Raw genomic sequence first — 21,326 nt, 5'->3', positions numbered from 1 at the left:
AGAACAAACCACTCTCTGTTCATGTGGCGTTGTTTTCAATATCATACCAAGCAAGTATTGGTGAAATTGTGAGTTTCAAGCCAACCCTTTATAATACTTTGATAACTTTACAGAACCAAAAAGCTATTTCAGTGACGGTTACAATGGAACTTTTTACAGCTTAATAATGATAAATGTAGTCACACTGAGTTTGCTTCCTAAACTTCCCAGTAGCCTTCCCTGCTGCTGCATAGGTAGGTACACAGGTTTTATACGATCTAACAACCCAGGGATGGCAGTCATGCAGACTACTTGATTTAGATTAATTAATAGAAAAGCATTTTCGCTGAATTAATGTAATGGAGCTAATAAAACTTAATAACTTGAAGCAATGAAACAACTGATCCATTAAAGATGGACTGAGGCAGTAGATTTGCCCTGACTTATCCAATATTGGAAGTGATAGCAATTCAGATTTCATTATGATTAAAGTGTTCAATGTCTTCCTTACAGGATTACTTATATTCAGCAAGGTGGTGAGGTTTTTGGGGGTGGGAGGCAGCGGGGGAGGGGGGAAAGGGGGAAGGATCATTTACAATTTCTGATCTTTTTGTTAATCTACAGCTAAAGCCAAAGTTCAAGTTGTATAATGTTATCTGGAAATTTTCAAAAAAACTGTTTACGATGATTCTTTCAGAACTAGGTGGAATCATTTTTAGAGATGGGAGTATTGGTTTAGATAAAATAAGAATGATCTAAATGTTCAATCACAATTGGAACTGAATCAAGTAAACCTATTCAGAATTCAAAACATTTGCTTGCTTTTTACTTTTGCTCCCGTCTTCCTGGTTTTCACCGAAAGTGGAATTACTGAAACAACAGAGATTGTTTCCGTGCTATTCATGTTTCACTTGCAGTAACTGGTATTTCCATTTTAGCTGAAATCAGGAAGTACTGGAAATTTTGTAGGGATGAACGTCCAAGTGTCTAGATGTTTATTTGAATGGAATTCTCTCTCGCTTTGGGGTAATACTAGCTATTAGTTGAGATTTTAGGTCAGGTCAGTTGGAATGGGTAGCCACATCAAAGAATTTCATCAAACTTAACTTTAGAATTACAGGGAATGAGATAGCATGTAAGAAATATGAGGCACTTGTTTAGGGAAGCATGGTGTTTTGATTAAAGTTCTTTTCATGGTGGAGCAGTACTTAAAAGTACCGACTCTTTGGGGGCAGGGACTATATCTTTTTTCTGTTGTACAGTGCCTAGCACAATGGGGTCCTGGTCCCTGACTGGGGTTACTTGGCACTACCACAATACAAACAACTACTATTGTGGAGCTCTAAAAAGATCAGGCTAGAAACGTAGTTGCATCAGATCAAGACAATCTGTTCATCCAACATGTTTCTATAGTTCTCATCACTGTAGCATTTAAGTGGTGATGCAGATACTTCTAGCTGAGTTGTTTGAGAACATAATAAGTGTAATAAAACTTTCAGATGAAAACCTGACCTGCTAAAATGTTTACATCTTCTACAAACCACAACCACACCAGTGGTATCAGTGGGGAAAAAAGGCATCCAGGTCCTTGTAGTCTTTAGAGCGTGTTTCAGCCTCCTGACAGTTTTATCAGTCATATTTTTGACTCCAACTGCCTAATCTGATATTCAGTAAGTGCTGCAAACTGTGACTATTTGCCAGGCCTTTCACAGTATTTTCCCTCTACAGTATTTCCAGTTCTTCTCACTGGAAAATTTCAAACAAGAAATATAAGGGAAGAAAATTCTATCCCTTCTGTAATATACAGTTTAATTAAATATACTGATGCAGCAGCAGCGAAGGGTGGAGTTACTCATGTCTCTTCCTTTTTGTTCAATCCTTGCAGATGACTGCCTCCTTAAATAAACGTTTAATGACTTTTGGCATCAGAGCAGCTTAAATGCCAAATGCTGTGGCAGTACTTAGCATCATTAACTGCTCATGTAATGACTTCACCTGGCCCGAAAGGCTGCAGAAACCAGGTCCTTCCTCGTCCTGACTGGTTACTGGATGTCTGGGTGGGGTTCACAGCTCGACTGGTTTTCACATCTCCTTTTTTGTCCTCCATAGTGGGGATCACTACCACAGGGATGAGTGTGCACTCCTCGAGTGTGCCATCAGAGGACATTACTTCAGTGTACCCTTCTTCACAACCACACGTTCTAGTCTGTGGGGAACAAGTGTTTTACACTGTGTAGCAGAAAAACACAGCTCTCCGAGTGCTATAAATCATGACAACATTGATGACTGGAAGAGAAGATTGTTTTGATGAGCACTAGCCTGGAGGGCACCTCTGGATGTATTTGTATGGCCTCTCCTATTGAATCAAAGCAGTGCAGTTTACATATTTAATGGGAAGGGTTAATCATTTGAGGTTGATTAAAAAATTAAACACTAGTGAGAGCTCTGAAAATGCTTCAGTAATCATCATTCTATTGTGCAAAATATTTTGAAAACTAATGAGCCGCTATGTACTATTTTTCATATATAAAGGCTTTTAGCCTTCACTGTTTTTGTGTTGTAGTGTACAGTAAGAGTACTGAAACAACGCCGTTCCAATGCAGTGACACGTACCTCGCTACAGTAAGAATGGGGTTGACTGCACGGCGGGTTACATGACCTGTCAGCATCTGGTTGGCGCATCACTAAACAGCCCCCTGTAGGACACAAAATCAGATTTTGACACAATAGCACCTCACCCCCAATGAAATTACTGACTTCAGCCATGAAATGGTACTTGATACAGCATGTCACAAGTGACCCTTTTTATTTTAAATCACAAGGAACTTTCTTGCTTGTGTGAATTTAGGATGATACTACTGTACCAAAGCAGGAGGAGGATGTCTTTCTTGTAGGCAGATTTATTTGTATTGATCTGCACTTTAGAAGAAGGTGCTTGACATGCCAAATACTTTTATGTACTTTTATGGATTGCTCATGCCACAGTTAATACTTGTGTGTGTGTTTGGGAGGGGGCCATTTTGTTTTTCAGGGGATAATCATATTCTTGTATTCATGGCTCTAATTAGTACTTACATGACAGCCATGAGAAACATTATGTAATTTTTGTACAGGGTGCTTTATATGGGGAAACATTAAAGCTCTTTTTTTTCCTCTGCATATTTTGTCTTTCTCCATTCATTTATCTAAAAGGTCAAACTGATCTCCCAATTTGTCATTGGCTATTTGGTTTCCACCACTCTCTAATTTTCTAAACACTGGGTGCGGGGGGCGGGGAGGAACACAGAGTCACTATGTATTTGGTGCTCCCTTGCCCGTTATAAAGCAGCTGTTATGGGACAGGTTTCCTGAGGGGGGAAAATGTCCTAAAGGAGCAAGGACTGAGAGCAACATAAATACTGAGCCTTTGACATCAAGAGCTCAGTTTTTCCAATCCTTTGCTCTTAATGGAAGTCTTCACTCTTATTGCTACAGGCTTATATGTATAGTGCAGAGTTATTGTTATGGACCAATACACACGATCAGGCTTTCAGTATCATTTCAGCCACAATCCTTTGACTTTATTCAGAATAAATGGCTATTAGACAGCTTCCTTCTGTCCTGGAAAAGAGGGCGGCGTACCAAGCAGTTTAAAATTTTTACATTTAGAGGCCACCCATTGCAACCTGCCTGCACTATGTCCCAAATCTCCCAAAGTAATTACACCCTTCTATTGGTGTGAAATGATGATGAAATCCTGATAAGTGACTATGGCCACTCCCACAGAAGATGCAGTTAGATGCAGTTATATAAAGCCAGGTGTTAACAGGAGGGCTGATGATGAATAAAGGAAACCCTGCCATGAGAAATGTTGCCCACCCATAAGGAATAAAATTTTACACTCTAGTGTGTGTACCAGGCACATGTCTGCAAACACCCATGTAACAAAGAATCATTCATCCTGAGAGCTGCAGAAGAAAAGAGCTGCCTCATCACCCATTTCAATTTGAGTTAATGAATCTGTGAAAACACCATCCTAAATGAATAAAAACCAAACAACTAATCAGAACTATATTGTGACAAACTAAATAAAATCTGAGTAAATAAATACAAATGGAAATATAATTTACCATGCAACATTTGAATATACATGAATAAAAATAAACTATTTCAGAACCAACCAAGCAATATGGCAGCTGCAAAGAAATACAGTACCCAAGAACAGGTTGACACCGAGCCACATTCTGTCCTTACAAGAACATATGCAATCCTACTGAAATCAAGGCCGAGAGCAATGTCTGTATCTGAGGGCAGATTTGATCTCTTAATGAGATCTATGGATGGTACTGCAAAGCATACCCAACACTCTGAACATATATTTGGTGGACCTAAAAGTTCCCTAACTGATCCTTAGTCTTCTGTGTTCAATGCATAAGAGGCCCTCTGGGGAAAGTACTTAAGCATTCCTGAAGTACCATTGGTCAACCAGACAAGTGCTTTGCTCCATCAGGGCCAGAAGCCCATATAAGATTTTAGTTAGAGCTGGGTGGAGAAAAGTGACCCAGTTTTGGAGGACTTCTGTATTTCCAAATTTGGAACAAAGCTTTCTAACTATAAGGATACAGGACTTGGTTAGTAAGAGAGGTTACGAAATCCCTGGCAATGGAAGTTCTTAAGAACCGGTTAGACAAACAGCTGTCAGGGATGGTCTAGGTCCTGCCTCAACGCAGGGGGATGGCCTAAATGACCTCTCAAGGTCCCTTCCAGCCCTATGTTTCTATGATAAAACCCAAAGTGTTTAGAAAGTTTCTGTGAAAGGGAACACAGCCCTGGCCCTGTCGCAGTCCGCCCTGGAGCCATGAACTTTGGAAGCCCCGGGGCTCCTGACTCCAAGACAGGCTAGCACGCAGACTACCCACAGTTTTTGACCCACAAGCCTGGGAGCTAAGCAGGTCAGCTGGCAGGAAACCAGGCAGATAATCATCATTAGCACCAGAATAAACCAAATCAAAATAATAAGATGTGCCCCCCAAAGACTTTGTTTACAACCTTACTGCTCCGAAATGGATTCAGTTTTACAAAGCACTTTATAAGTATCCAAGCATATTAGTGCATGGCATAAATTAAGGAAAAATGTACATGACCAAATTACCGAGATTAAAAATTGCTTGACCCTAGTAGCTGCTAACACAATTTTGTATGGATTTGTAATATGCATACCAACTGGGCCTACAATACCCAGTGTGAAGAGGATGCATTTTAACATTTTTACAAATGCGAATTGACACTTACAAAAGAGACTTGATGACTCCAAAAGATTATTAAGCATCTTGTGGTGACAATACATGGATTAGCGTTCCAATGACATGACAGACAGTAACAGTTACTTCAGAATCATTCAGATCTGTCATGTCAACGATCCATGGATCAAAGTTCCATTTGTATGCATTCAGTTGATTGACACTGATCATGTGCTTATGAAATGATATAAATAGTTAAAAAAATTAAGACTAAGTAAAGCTCTGAATCTGATGTACCCACATAAAGAAACCAGACTACATTTTTCTTCAAGTCAGAGACCTCAGAACGTTCCTTAATTTACCCTTTTGTACTTGGCTATTACACCATAAATAGCAAAATACACACAGTAATGTTTCTCACACTACTTTAGCACCTTGGTGCAAAAGAATGAATTAAACTCATTAATTTAACTCACGGGCCTTATGTCAGATTCTTATTACCGGTATTTTAACATCTTATAGACCATGAAGCTATCTTTCTCCCTCTGTGCATGCATGCATATGTATATATATATTAAACACACACATATATATTGCATGCATACATGCTATACATATTTGTATTAAAAGATCTTTGTGTAATATGGAAACCACTGAGATTTGAAATCCTAAAGCTGGTGGAGGATAAACATTTCAGACAAGTAGAATGTAAAATAGTCAGTCTGCAATGAGGAAGACATTATTTTATAGTTACCCTCTAGCAGTAGATTTTGCATAGTGTCATCAGTAGAGTTTTGGAAAAAGGTCTTTCAAGTACTTCCAGTCATGGAAGAATATGATGACTTGAAATAAAACTATGCCAAATAAAATCATAAAATAGTAATAATACTGATTTTTAGTTATTCTTTATTGTTATTGGAAAATATAATATCTGATAATTATTTGCAAATCCTTTTACAAGAGCAGCAATGTCTCCACTCCTTTTTGTTCTTTCATGGTTTGATTGAGTTTTGTGTAAGAAAAATAAAAATAATAGTTACCTGTAACATTTAATCCATCTGATCTTTGGCACCATACTGTCCGAGAAGATCCCTTCCATGGGCTAGCCATCCACTTGTATTCGTGACACTGACCATCTGCATGTAAAACATGACACTAACAGAAATACTGTACAAAGCCCCGGGAAAATGCAATGTTACTTAGTGCTGACAGACATGTCTACCAGCAGATCAGATATGTAAATAAAACTACAATCCAGGGGGAAAAAAACTGTTTTGTTACATGCAGATCTTATTTTTATGCAGTGTTGGAGACAGTTCAAATAAAACAATACATCAAATATGCTTCTGAAACTATTGTAACTTTGTTCTCCTTTCTCTCTGTTTTCGAATAGCTATCTCTACTGCAATAATTCTATCTACAAAAGAAGTATCTAGCACTATAAAAGTGTATTGGTTCTATTCTTGGATAATTGTCATTAATGCTAATGGGAGTTACATGAGTGCAAAGCAGAAATGGATTACAAATGTATGACTGTGTCCTGATTACTTAGGGCCCCGGTATTGTCCTTGAACTGGGTGCACACAACTACTGTTCACTGCCCCCAGCAAGTGCTGCACATGGCTCAAGGGCAGTAAATGGCACTTAGGATATGTCTACCTTAGAGCTAGAAGGTGTACATTCCAGGTGTACATTTCTAGCTCGGACAGAGCTGGTGCAGGGATGTCTCCTGGAGCTGACGTACACCTTCCAGCTCTAGTGTAGCCATGCCCTTAGTGTTTTTAAACACTCCATACACATTTACTATAAATATTGTGCAAAGAGATTGACTCTTTTTAACCTATAGACCCGACACTCCTTACATTTGAAAATATCTATGATGATTAACTGAAATAAAGCACTTGTGAGAAATGAGGAAATGACTCTAAGGACTGCTGAGCCCTAACCTTTGTTTAAAGGAGAGATCACTGGACTGGAAGTCAGGAGACCTCATGGGTGAGCTTGGCCAAAAGTTACTTCAACTCTCGGTGCCTCTCTGTTTCCTTTCTCACTCTTTGCCTATTTAGGCTGTGAGCTCTTTGACACAGGGACTGTCTCTTACAATGTGTGTGTACAGTGCTTAGACAATGGGGTCCCATCTTCAGTGCGGCCTTTAGGGACTATTGTAGTAGAGTATCAGAGGGGTAGCCGTGTTAGTCTGGATCTGTAAAAGCAGCAAAGAATCCTGTGGCACCTTATAGACTAACAGACGTTTTGGAGCATGAGCTTTCGTGAGTGAATACCCACTTCGTCGGATGCATGTAGTGGAAATTTCCAGGGGCAAGTATATATATATGCAAGCAAGAAGCAAGCTAGAGATAACGAGGTTAGTTCAATCAGGGAGGATGAGGCCTGTTCTAGCAGTTGAGGTGTGAAAACCAAGGGAGGAGAAACTGGTTCTGTAGTTGGCAAGCCATTCACAGTCTTTGTTTAGTCCTGAGCTGTTGGTGTCAAATTTGCAGATGAACTGAAGCTCAGCAGTTTCTCTTTGAAGTCTGGTCCTGAAGTTTTTTTTGCTGCAGGATGGCCATCTTAAGATCTGCTATTGTGTGGCCAGGGAGGTTGAAGTGTTCTCCTACAGGTTTTTGTATATTGCCATTCCTAATATCTGATTTGCGTCCATTTATCCTTTTCCGTAGAGACTGTCCAGTTTGGTCGATGTACATAGCAGAGGGGCATTGCTGGCATATGATGGCATATATTACATTGGTGGACATGCAGGTGAATGAACCGGTGATGGTGTGGCTGATCTGGTTAGGTTCTGTGATGGTGTCGCTGGTGTAGATAGGTGGGCAGAGTTGGCATCGAGGTTTGTTGCATGTATTGGTTCCTGAGCTAGAGTTACTATGGTGTGAATGGCTTGCCAACTATAAAACCAGTTTCTCCTCCCTTGGTTTTCACACCTCAACTGCTAGAACAGGGCTCATCCTCCCTGACTGAACTAACCTCGTTATCTCTAGCTTGCTTCTTGCTTGTGTATATTTACCTGCCCCTGGAAATTTCCATTACATGCATCCGACGAAGTGGGTATTTACCCACGAAAGCTCATGCTCCAAAATATCTGTTAGTCTATAAGGTGCCACAGGATTCTTTGGCTTTGGCTACACTTACACTTCAAAGCGCTGCCGCGGCTCCCTGTGGGGAATAACGGACAGCGCTGGGAGCGCGGCTCCCAGCACTGGGGCTTTGACTACACTGGCGCTTTGTAGCGCCGCAATTTGCAGCGCTGCAGAGGGTGTGTTTTCACACCCTGCTGCAGCGCTGCAAATTTGTAAGTGTAGCCAAGCCCTTTGCTGCTTTTACTGTAGTAGAAATAGTCTTTAAAATAAATAGCAGCCCACAGTAATTTTTTAAGTAGGGAACAAGCCATTATTTCCCTTTTAGATGCAAAATCCAGTGCTAAGTAGGTGGAAGATGGGAGTGGCCAGTAGATGGGTGGAGTGTGTGATTTTGTTTGCCCACCAAGGATGACATTTATATTGTTTCTAAACTTGCAGCACCCACCAGTAGTAGTGATAGAAATCAAATAACTATTAGGACTCCATCAGTCATTTCAGGCTCTATCCTTCAATGTGATCCAGCTAAGCTCTTAAGAATGTGATTAACTCTAGCACTCTCATTTGTACATGCCTATGGAGCGATAAGAAGTTGTACTCTTACTCTAATGAGGTTGATAGGTTACCCCTGAAAAAGATGGTTTTATGGTTTAGGCATTGGACTGGAACTCAGGAGTAGAGCTGGGCCAATAAAGGAAGGTTATTTACCTTACAGTAACTAAGTTCTTCAAGATGTGTGATTCCTATGGGTATTCACTGGGGGTGCACATGCGCTCAATGTATCTGAGACCAAAAAACTCTTCAATAGCAAAAAGAACGAAGAGTACTTGTGGCACCTTAGAGACTAACAAATTTATTTGGGCATAAGCTTTAATGAGCGCATGCCCAAATAAATTTGTTAGTCTCTAAGGTGCCACAAGTACTCTTCGTTCTTTTTGCTGATACAGGCTAACCCGGCTACCACTCTTCAATAGCAGTGTCTGTTGGTCTATGCCTGCACCCTTATACCTCCTGGTGCTCTGAACTGAGGGCGTAAGGGGCATCATGGACTGGCCATCCCTTTAGTCCATACGCTACCACAAACAATGTGAGGATGTGAGCAGAAGGGAAGGAGGGTGGGATGTGGAATACCCATAGGGAACCACACATCTTGAACTCCAGTTCTTTGGTCCCTATGGATATTCACTGTGGATGACTCTCAAACAGTGCTCATTGAGGAGGAGGGTGCAAGGAAATGTTCTGCACCACAGATCACTGAATCAAAAAAAACATCCTCTGCAGAAGCCTGAACCAGGGTATAATGCTTAGTGAAAGTGTGAATGGAGCCCCTAGTCACTGCCCTGCAGATCTTGTAGGAATGCTAACAAGGCAGCTTGGGCTATGGTTGAATAAATCCTGAAAATCAAGGTGGCGGGGCATCAGTAAGTTCATAGTAAAGGAGGACACAACTGGAAATCCATTTAGAGTGGTTTGGGAAGAGGTTGCTCTCCTCATTTTCTCAGCTATGGAGATGAAGAATCTCAGAGGCTCCCTAAAGGGCCTAGTCCGTTGCAAGTAGAAGGCTAGAACCCTGTATACATCCAGGGAGCGTTGCTGCTTGTCCTTCCTGTTATTATCGGCTTTGGGTAGAAGTTTAGGCAGGTGATATGTTTGATTCAGGTGAAGTTAAGAAGGAACCTTTGTGATGAAATTGAGATGCAACCTCAAGAATACTTTATGCCTATGAAACACCATGTAAGGAAGATTTGCCATAAAGGACCCAAGCTCACCCACTCTCCTCGTAGAGATGATTACAATTAGGAAGGCAACTTTCATAGACAAGCGTAGGAGGAAGCAAGAGGCCAAGGGGTCGAATGGCAGGTTCACAAGAGCTGATACCACCAAGTTCAGGTCCCAGATAGGAGCAAGTTTTAATAGCGGTGGGAATATTCTGATAATGCCTTTTAGAAACTTCATGGCTGGGGATAGTGGAAAACCAAGCCGTTTTCCACTGGAGGATGAAAGAAATTAACAGCTGAAAAATGTACATGCAGTGAACTGATGGATAGGCCCAATTTCTTAAAGGAGAGACGACAGCACAGGATAAGAGGGACTCCAGACTCCTCGTGGGGGTAAGTGATGGTGCTGACACAAAATGGATAATTGCTTTCATTTGGCAATCCATGCAGAGAGTTTCCTGATATTATTAAGGATGAACTGGATCTCTTGTGAGCACAATCTCTCTAAATTCATTGTCCATCCAGAAACCAGGCTACCAGACGGAGGGACACCAGGTTGGGATGAATGGTCTTGTCTCTATTCTGAGACTGGAGACCCGGATGTGCTACTCCCCCACCCTCATTTCTGCAAATGCAGAGCTGCCCAGCTTGGAGGCTGTGTTTGGGGCTCCACTGACTCTGCAGCTGAATGCAGCACTACCAATAGGGTAATCTGATACTGGATGCACCAATTCCAGGTAGATTGTAGCCCTGCAGAGTGGGGCAAATTTTGCTGCCCCTTATTTAAGTAATAAACTAGTCACAATGTCCGATCTGATCCAGAAGTGCATGGACTGGATGAAGGACAATATCTTGCATGCTTCATGCACTTCCCAAACTTCAAGAAGACTTATATGTAGTGTAAAAGCAACAAAGAATCCTGTGGCACCTTATAGACTAACAGACGTTTTGCAGCATGAGCTTTCGTGGGTGAATACCCACTTCTTCAGATGCAAGTGGTGGAAATTTCCAGGGGCAGGTTTATATATGCAAGCAAGAAGCAAGCTAGAGATAACGAGGTTAGATCAATCAGGGAGGATGGGGCCCTGTTCTAGCAGTTGAGGTGTGAAAACCAAGGGAGGAGAAACTGGTTCTGTAATTGGCAAGCCATTCACAGTCTTTGTTTAATCCTGAGCTGATGGTGTCAAATTTGCAGATGAACTGGAGCTCAGCAGTTTCTCTTTGAAGTCTGGTCCTGAAGTTTTTTTGCTGCAGGATGGCCACCTTAAGATCTGCTATTGTGTGGCCAGGGAGGTTGAAGTGTTCTCCTACAGGTTTTTGTATATTGCCATTCCTAATATCTGATTTGTGTCCATTTATCCTTTTATATGCCATCATATGCCAGCAGTGCCCCTCTGCTATGTACATCGGCCAAACTGGACAGTCTCTAAGGAAAAGGATAAATGGACACAAATCAGATATTAGGAATGGCAATATACAAAAACCTGTAGGAGAACACTTCAACCTCCCTGGCCACACAATAGCAGATCTTAAGGTGGCCATCCTGCAGCAAAAAAACTTCAGGACCAGACTTCAAAGAGAAACTGCTGAGCTCCAGTTCATCTGCAAATTTGACACCATCAGCTCAGGATTAAACAAAGACTGTGAATGGCTTGCCAATTACAGAACCAGTTTCTCCTCCCTTGGTTTTCACACCTCAACTGCTAGAACAGGGCCCCATCCTCCCTGATTGATCTAACCTCGTTATCTCTAGCTTGCTTCTTGCTTGCATATATAAACCTGCCCCTGGAAATTTCCACCACTTGCATCTGAAGAGTGGGTATTCACCCACGAAAGCTCATGCTGCAAAACGTCTGTTAGTCTATAAGGTGCCACAGGATTCTTTGTTGCTTTTACAGATCCAGACTAACACGGCTACCCCTCTGATATATGTAGTGTAGACTCTTGTGGAGTCTAGAAACCCTGACTGTATGATTCTTCACATGTGCTCTCCATCCCATTAGGGAGGCATCCATAATGAGTGTTTCTGTGGGCAATGCAGGAATAAAGGCAACCCTACATAGACATTGTCCTTGGTTTCCCACCAGGTGAGTGACATCAGGACACTCTGAGGAAATGTGACTTGTTTGTCCAGGAAGTTCCTGCTCAGAGCATAGACCATCCACAACTGTGCCTGGAAGCATCAAATGCAAAACCTTGTGAAGGGGGTCACGTAGGTGCATGAGGCCATATGGCTTAGCAGGACCAGGCAGAACCAGACTGTCAGCTGGGGGCTGAGTCAAAGTTGGGTGATGAGGTCCCTCATTGGAAAGAATCTGTCTTGAGGTAAGCTAACTTTGGGTGTAATCATGTTCAGATTTGCGCCAATAAATTCTAAAACTTGTGTGAGGGTTAAACTGGACATTTTTGGATTTACCTGAAGTCCCAAGCAGTGAAAGAGGTTGAGAAAGAGGTAACTGCTGCCTGCACTTCCTGATACAACTGCCCCGTGAGGCACCAATTGTCCAGGTAGGAAATATTGGGCTGCTTCGTTGACACAGGTATGCATGGACAGGACAAAACCCTCAGGGCTGTCAAGAGACCAAAGGGAAGCACTCTGTATTGGAAGTGCTTAGGTCCATTGTAACCCACAGGAGTATCCTGTGCACTAGTTGAAGGTCTATATGAAAACAGGCATCCTTCACAATGAGAGGTGCAGCAGTCAACTTAATTTAGGGAGGGAATTATTAGGGCCAATATAATTATCCTGTATCTTGAATGGTGAATGAAGACATTTAGTCGTCTTAGGATGGGTCTCCAGTCCCCTTTCTTTTGGGGGTGGGGATGAAGAAATATTTGGCGCAAAAGCCCTTCCCCTTGTATTGAGGGAGTACAGGCTTCATTGCTCCTACCTGGATTAGGGAGTCCACCTTCTGTCTGAGAATCCCCTGAGAACAGATGGGAAGGGAGGTTTGGAGAAGGAGCAACAAGGAATTTTATTCGATAGCTGGTTCAAGATGATGTCTGAGACCCATTTGTCTGGTGTGATATGCTCTCAACATTGGGAGGAAACAGGCCAGGTGGACACTGAAGTGGGGATGGTACAGGGAGCGATGGTGCTCAAGTGTCCCATCAAAATGTCGTCTTGGTAGGTGGATAGGACTAAAGAGGGTATGGCAGGGGTGCTGTTTGTCTTCTATGCTGCATCCGCTGGTGCCTCTTAGGAGTCTCGGGGCTCATCTACACTGGCAAGTTTTGTTGCCAAAAACTGCCTTTTGTCAACAAAACAGCAAGAGTATACACACTACAATGTGACTTTTGTTGCGAAAAACACTGAGTTTTGGCGACCAAACACTTCCACCCTATGAGATACTTTTGTCTTTTCTCCTCCCTTTATTGTTGACAAAGAGCCAGTATAGACACTGCTGATTGTTTTGTCGACAGAACTGGCTTCCGCCAGTATCCCACAATGCCTGCCTTGATCACTCTGCTTGGTGTTTTGAGCTCTGCTGCCCTGCAGGTATGTACCCCTCCCCTTTCAAAGCTCTGGGAAATATCTGTGTGCTGCTCCGTTTGGGGAACAAAGAGAAAATCATCAGAATGCTCTTGTTCTGCCCTGCACTAGGATGGCAGCAGCAAGCAGACTGCTGCTGCAGGGGGAGGGGGACAGACTGCTGTGCTGCTTTGCCATTCCTCCGCAAGGAGAGCTCACAGAGCTACTCATGATGCTGCTCTCGGCAGCTGAGGGGGCTGTGGGAGAGCTCGGACAGAATCCCAAGATGCACAACGATCAGCTTTTCCTTTCCACAACACTGCACTGTGGGATACATACCCACGGTGCATTGCTCACCCTGTCGATGATGGTGTCCCCAGTGTGGACATGATCTGTCGACAGAGGGAGCAAGCGTGAACACCGTTTGGCAATTTTTGTTTTGTCAACTTTTGGATGTCAACATAAGTTTTGTCAACAAAAATTGGTAGTGTAGACAAGCCCTCATAGGCTTTCTGATGATAAAAAGCTAAGGGGTCAGATAGTACCTATGATGAAATGCCCTACACTATTTCCTACAGGGTGCCAACGTGTATATCCTGATGAGCAGAATTTTGCAGCAGAGTCCTTAAAGCAGTGATCTGTTTTCTCACTAAACAAGTTGCTGCCCTCAAAAGAGAGGTCTTCTATCTCCTTGGGGAATCCTGAAGACTGCAACCAAGAAGCCTGCCTTATAACCACCAAGGCTGTCAGGCAGCGGGTGCACTACATCGTGTGACGCCTGGAGCCATGAACTGGCAACCAGTTTCCTTTCATACAGGACTGCCTGGAATTGGGGCCTACATTTCTGTGGAAGGTTATCAGCTAATTCTGGCAGTTTACGTAATTAATAAAATCACGTTTGAACATTGTCTGGTAATTGCTATGTGGAACAGTAGGTTGGCTGATGAAAAGTTCTTTCTGCTGAGGAGATCTAGTTTCTTTGCATCTTTGTCTGAACGGGTGGATCTAGGCTGAGGTAACCTATTTCCATAACTTTCTGGACTATTAGAGAGTGCCAGTTAGGGTGGGAAAACAAATATTCTGTCCTCCTGGAGTGAAGAAAATATTTTTTCAGTCCTCTTCATGATCAGGCACAGGTAGCTGGTGTGTGCCAAATTGTCTAAGATACAACTACACAGCCACAGCAACAAGCCTCCCAGTCCAGATCGGCAGACTAGGGCTCACACTATCACACTAAAAATAATTATGTAAATGCTGTGATTCAGGCTGGAACTCAGGTTCTGAAGCCCACCTGCCTCTCTAGGCTTCAGAGCTTGAGCTCCAGCCCTAACTGCAACTTTAGCTCGGTCTACACAGGTTTTTTCTTAGCTTGGTAGTGCGAGCCTGAGTCTGTCCACCCAGGCTGCTGCATGATGTGCAGACACATCCTTAGTCGGCTCCAGTACGGCCTCATTAATAGGTAATGCCACCTTGACAGCAGCTGTAGTCTGGAGTATATCCAGGAGTCTATAAGTGGGGATCTTGAATCTCTGAGTGAGATCTGAAGAATTTCTGCAATTGTCCTCAAGAAGTCCTGATACTGCCAATAATCATCTAGTGGCAAGAGAGTGGCTGGTGTAGCTGCCTCATCTGGGGAGGAAGAAGAAAGCACTGCCAGCCGATCCAGCTGTACTGGCTGTTCTGGTTTAACAAAGTGCTCTGGGGAGGACTGAGGTTCCTCTCTGGGAGGTGATCTTTGTTGAGAGCAATGCCCAGGATCCTTGTTGTCTGAGGCCCATAAGTATGGGGTGCCATTGGTTCCTAGCCAAATAGTGCAGGTTGTGAGGATGTGGAGGCCCTCTGGAAGCCCTGTCTGGGATGAGGTCTTGTTTCTGAACTGTCAGAGGAACCATTGGTACTGCTCCTGCTCATCTGAAGAGTGAAAATCATGTCTCAAGGCAGGAACCAGCAATAGTGCACCAGTGGTGTCAGCATCCACGGCATGTCTGGTGCTCATGACTGGTTAATGATGTGCCAATGGTATACAGGATCCAAAAGGATTGGTGTTAATTGCCAGGTCCTGAAGAAGAGCATATCAAGACCAATGTTCCCTCTAATTTTTTCCATCCATGTGTGGAATACATTTTGTTATATGCACCGAGGTATGTGCGGATGTGCACCACCAGTAGAAACAAAAAAAGTAGAAATAATATATATATATTTTAAAAGTTATCATAGGGATAATTACTCCATCCAGGACAGGTTAGGCATTTTAGAACTCACTACCCAAAGAATTAAGTTTAAGTGTAAGAGAAATAAAGATTATGAAATGTATAGACCAGTCAAAACACTAAAATGACAACACTTTGAAAGAATAAAATTACAGAAAATATATGTGCATTGCAGGAAGTACCAAGAAAAAACAACAACAATACATGTATGTGTTGGGAGGTGAGTGTGAACGAGAGAGAGAGACTGTGTGTGCGCGTCAGAGAGAGAGAGAGAGAGAGCGCGAGCATGTGCTGGCTGCTGGGGAAAGCCGTGTGCTGTCTCTTTAAGACACTCACTGAAAGCTCTTCTGCTCTGTTGTCTCCCTTCCCTGCTCTAAGGAGATGGGGGGGGGGGGAGGGGAAGGGGAAGGAGTGGGGGAGGGGGAGAGAGAGAGAGAGTTGGCTGCTGGGGAAATCTCAGAAACAGTGCACTGTCTCTTTAAGAAAGGCACTCAGCCACTCACCATTCAGGCCTCAGCAGCTCTGAGTCCTCCTGAGCCAGGCTGTCCCCTCTGCCCTGCTCTGTGGAGATGGGGTACAGGGGCGGGGGGTGAGGGGGACCCCCTGACATCAGCACCCTGCTCTCCCACCCCCTGCCCCACTCTGCACAGCCAGCAGAAAGGTCCCAGGAGCAGCTGCAGGATGGAGCAAGGTGGGAGGATGGGCACCTGAACATAAGCTGCCAGCTGTGTGCACTCTGCTAATCATCTGGGCGGTACTTGAATCTCTCCTGCGCAGCCGCCCAAGCACGCAGCTTACAGAGAACATAGATCAAGACCTAGCAGGAGGAAAGCTAGCAGGAGTCTCTGCCAGCTGCCTGGGAGTTTGGACATGACTGCCCTCTTACGGTGTGGTACCCTCGGTGCTGAGGGTGAATGCTTCCTTCTGTCCCTGTGCGATGCGGATGTCAATCGTGCTCCTTTCACAGTTTCAGAGCAGTGGTAGCTTTCAGTACTGTCAGGACTAGCCCATGCTCCCGGCGAGCTCTGGACACATCTGTCCTGGGGCCCAGAGCCTCACTCGGTGCCGAGGGGAGAGAACCAGTCCTTTTCTTAGAAGACTCATGGGGCAATTTGTTCTTCTTTTTCTGATTGTGTTTATTGTTACCCTTATCATGCCTCCATTTAATCAAGTTGTTGGCCTTGCTGGAGGAGTCCGAGCTAGAGAGTGCCAGCTTTGGAGAGATGCCACTTGGAGGCTCAGGCTGGTGAGATGAGGAGCGGAGTGGTCCAGGATCAGATTGGGGTCTCAGAGAGAGCTCAATTAAATGTCTGTTGAACCTGAACTCCTGAGACTGCCTAGTACAAGGGGCTAAGGAGCAGCAGATATCACATTTCAGAGGAATGTCTGATTCCCCAAGGTCATACAGGCAGCGCTCATGAGTGTCACTAACTGGGAAGACCAGAGGACAGCACAAACAGGATTTGAAGCCTGGAATCTTGGGCATACTAGGTTCCTCCCTGAAAGTGAAGGAACAAGGCAGGAAATCCCCCCAAACTCCAAACTATCTGTCTAGACCAACTAAAGCAAACTATCTACGAAAAACTATTTAAGTCTGAGTGGGACCACTGGAAAGGCTACGGACAAACTGGGTTCTGTCCCAGACAGCAAACAGTAAACTGGTGAGGTGATTGGTCCATGCTGCTCCTTATACCCTCAGCTTAGACCAGCTTAGAATAGGGTGCCAGCATGGACCAACAGACATTGCTTTTGAAGAATCTTCTGGTCTCATGGAGAGCATGCGTACCCGCAGCATGTAGGCATAGGGACCAGTACTCTAACAAAATCTGATCTTTCGGTCCTCTGTCAGTTTCAAAAAGTAAAAAATAAACAAACAAAACAAAACAAAACATTTGGTACAATATAAAACAAATCCTTTTGCTTTCAAGCTTTTTTAATTTTTATAAAATTGGAGGAAATTTTGATATGAAAAATTGTTTTGGCTTGAAAAATCAAACATTTTATTTCAAAAGTGTTGAAATGTTTGGCAAATTCAGCAGAATTCATGAAATGCTTCAGCTGACCCGAATCTCCATTTTTTGTCAGAGAGCTTAGCTAAAAAAAATTTGCCCAGCTCTACTCAGCAGATTTGGGCTGAAACCCCACCTCTGCCACACATTTCCTGTGTGACTTTGGACATGTTACTTAATCTTTCAATTCCTCTTTGTGTCTCCATTACTCATCTGTAATATTTCCTTTCTCTCTCCTTTCTCTGTTTTGTCTATTTAGATTGACAGCTCTGTGGGCAGGGAATGACTCTTGCTATGAATGGGAACAGCAACAAGCACGGTTGGTACCCACTGGTGTTATTGTCAGATAATTAATAAAATAAATAATAGTACAAAGAATGAGAGAATATAGTGAATTTTGGTTTTGTCATTTCTGTTAAACATTGAGGCAGAAATATACTGGTTAATAAGTTTTGCTATAAATGAAAGTCAATTATTGAGGAAAAAGAATTAAAGACATTTTGAAAAAAAATTACCATGAAATTTAAGAATTGACTCTAGAATTAAAATGTAATGGGAGATTGGCATATATTTGTGAAGTTTTGGGGTGATATTACAAAGCAGCTGTCTATGCAATTATTAATATTTGCAACATTTTTCAACCTCACAACCAAAATTTGACCAAGAAAAAAATCTTATTCATCTTACATTAAAATAGTGGTCACCTATTTTCTGTTTTGATACTCACCATTACATGATCTTGTTTCCAAAGCCTGTTCTGGACAGAGGTGTTGGTTCTCTAATTCCTGAATGATCACTGCCCGGGATCGGACTTGTATCCCTCCAAAGCCAAGATCTTCTCCATTAACACAGGTCAGCTGACAAAGGCTCCATTCTGACCACTCTTTCAAGTAACAATCACCTGTCCAACAACAATGATGTAACAAAGCTGAAGAGGTGATACAAGTGGAGTTCTGAATACTACCTGTAAAGACCATAGAAAGTTCTGATCCAAATAATACCTTTTAACTCTGCCTCATTAATAAGTAAAGAACATTTCTCCTTTTAGACCCATACTTACCTTCATCCTGTGAAAATATAGGTGACAGAACACCAGCTTATTTTAATTTCTGTACAAAAGAAATGATTCTTCAAGGAAATTGAAGTGTTACAAAACCCTATTTATGCCAAAACATTCGAAGCAACTGTAGCATTTCCATAGCATTACTAAGTTGCTCTCATTTTCAGTCTCTGACAAAAACTGCATTAGATGTTTGGCCTTTCACAAGTGGAAAGACACTCTATGCTGTGCTCCAACCTAATTTTCTACATTATCTTCATGATAAACTTTACTTTCTACAAGCTTAGAAGAAGCCAATGTATATATAGCCAGTTGGAAAGTAAAGGTTAATTCTTGCTCATTCTGCTCCACTTGTAGTAAACAGGCCATTATTATTTAAATGTATTAGGGAAGTAGACTGGAAAAAAGCTCTTACTGTGGGGAACATTTCTTGTCAGAAATGAGATTGGCACAGGTGATTTAAAATATCTTCTCTAGGTTCTATGATGGTAGGAACCTACACTGTATTATCTTATGGTTCAAGACTAAGGAATAAAATCACACTAACAAACATTAATTCTCACAACAGCCTTGTGAATATTTTAAGGAAGTCTGAAGCATGGTGTAAAGACGGTTTTGGTAATATTGCTGTGTAAAAGATGTCTAGAAAATTAAAACACAAAACGACTCATAAATTAGCCTCTTTAGCTTTAATTATTTCAGCAAAAAAACAACAACCCCCAAACCAAAAAAACATTAAAAATTCATGTTACCTTACATTATGCTGACAACAAATATAATAAGCACCATGTTGACCGGATGCCTAATTAATGAAGGAATTTTATTTGCTGACATTAAGAAATCGTGTAAAGAAATGAATTATTGAAGAACTGATGTATGTATAATAGGAGAGCAGGAAGTGATTGTTGGAAAACTTAGTTAGAGTGTATCATTAGCACATCCCCACTGGGTAGTTATTGTCCTTGGCTAAATGTGAGGTTGCTCAAACAAAAGTCATTGTTCAGCAAAATGTAAAGGCTGAGCAATGAACAGCTGTTTCTTAAATTTAACTAACAAAATCAATCAATTACAAAATGGAGTATCTTATACCACTTTAGTCTTCTGATTTTCTATTAGAAAGCAGAACTGTGTGTTGACAGTTCACAATTTGTTAATTAAAATATTTATTAAATTTGGGGAAACCATAGCTGTGTCTAAGCTGTATTGACATTAGCAAGACTTGTAGTAAGACTAGTGATGTCCTTGGTCAGAATCTCTCCCTTTCACATTACTGAGTGGAGTGCTCTATATCAGTGGTTCTCAAGCTTTCCAGACTACTGTGCCCCTTTCAGGAGTCTGATTTGCTTTGCGTACTACAGGTTTCACCTCACTAAAGAACTCAGGCTTTGGCTTCAGCCCTACGCAGTAGGGCTTGGGCCCCAGCTTTCTGCCTTGGGCCCCAGAGAGTCTAATGCTGGTCCTGGTGACCCCATTAAAATGAACTTGCCCACAGTTTGAGAACTGCAGATATAGTATATAGATCAGTATAAACGAGTCATTGTCTGTATGAAATTTTAGTTTGCACTGACTTTGCTAGTGCTTTTTATGTAGCCTGTTGTAAAACTAGGCAAATAGTTGATGTACCCCCTGAAAGACCTCTGCATACCCCCCAGAGCTACACATACCCCTGGTTGAGAACCATTGCTCTATATCAGCTGTCTGCTTGCTCTCATTCAAGTGAATGGGACTTTTGCTCATGGTTTCAAACTCACAGTTTGTGAAGTGGTGCAGGATTCTTTGGGATAGAAAGTGCTATGTCAATGATTAGCTAACTGCACTTTTAGATGAGTGCAAAATGTAGACACACATCTTATAACTCAAATAGCTCAACAAATTTCTAGAAAATTGCACCTTTGGACTGTTGCTCAGACACATTAAATTTTAGTCCAAAAGGAATGGGTTTGAAAGAGTTGTGAAGGAAGGAAAATACAGGCTTGGTATGGAATGGCTAGTTGTGATGAGACTTGCTTTGGCAGAGAAAACAGGAAATCCATATCTGAAATTTCTTGGGAACGGAATCAATACTTCCAATAATACAGCACTAATTACTTTATAAACAACAGCTTTCCTTCCCCCCCGCCCTTGGATCTTACAGACAGGTTTTTAATTTTCAGCAAAACCTTTGCAGTTCATCTTTAACAGCTGTTATGGTCTCCTCGTCTTAATCCTTCTTAGTATGAGGCTCACAGACCTGACAAACCACAAGAGTGCCTTTAGATACAGTCTGTTGGGTCAATGTGAGTGTCATGCATTTGTTGCTAGTGGAGGGGCTAAGAATGATATTTTCTAAGAAAAATATTCCTTAGCCCCCAGTGTGACCTTATTTAAACCAGTACTAAACCTCCTTGGTCTATTTTCTCAATTTCATTAAAAACAAACAAAAGTATTAGACCCTGATTCAGTTTAATAAAAAAAGCTGTTCACATGCTTAAAAAGAACATTTAAACACCAAACCCTCTATTTTTTGGACAGTCTATTATTTAAATATCCATGAAATGGATTCTTCTCATATTCAAATTAACACT

General features: G+C 42.2%; 1 protein-coding gene across 13 annotated transcripts in view; it reads right to left on the bottom strand.

Moving 5' to 3' along the window:
- Nucleotides 1-21,326, bottom strand: part of THSD7A (thrombospondin type 1 domain containing 7A) — a 549,183-nt gene that overhangs the window by 6,829 nt on the left and 521,028 nt on the right. For 12 of the 13 annotated variants that reach the window (XM_045005789.1, XM_045005783.1, XM_045005778.1 and 9 more), the window contains 4 exons: nt 18,430-18,603; nt 6,239-6,334; nt 2,593-2,675; nt 1,975-2,185 (listed from right to left, as the gene is read on the bottom strand). In XM_045005789.1, coding sequence (XP_044861724.1) covers nt 1,975-2,185; nt 2,593-2,675; nt 6,239-6,334; nt 18,430-18,603 — 564 coding nt within the window. The remainder of the gene's footprint in view (nt 1-1,974; nt 2,186-2,592; nt 2,676-6,238; nt 6,335-18,429; nt 18,604-21,326) is intronic. The other variant, XM_045005791.1, reaches the window with a different exon arrangement.

The sequence above is a fragment of the Mauremys mutica genome, chromosome 2, assembly GCF_020497125.1.
Source record: "Mauremys mutica isolate MM-2020 ecotype Southern chromosome 2, ASM2049712v1, whole genome shotgun sequence".
NCBI classification, from domain to species: Eukaryota; Metazoa; Chordata; order Testudines; family Geoemydidae; genus Mauremys; species Mauremys mutica.
This window is presented reverse-complemented; position numbering and strand designations above follow the sequence as displayed.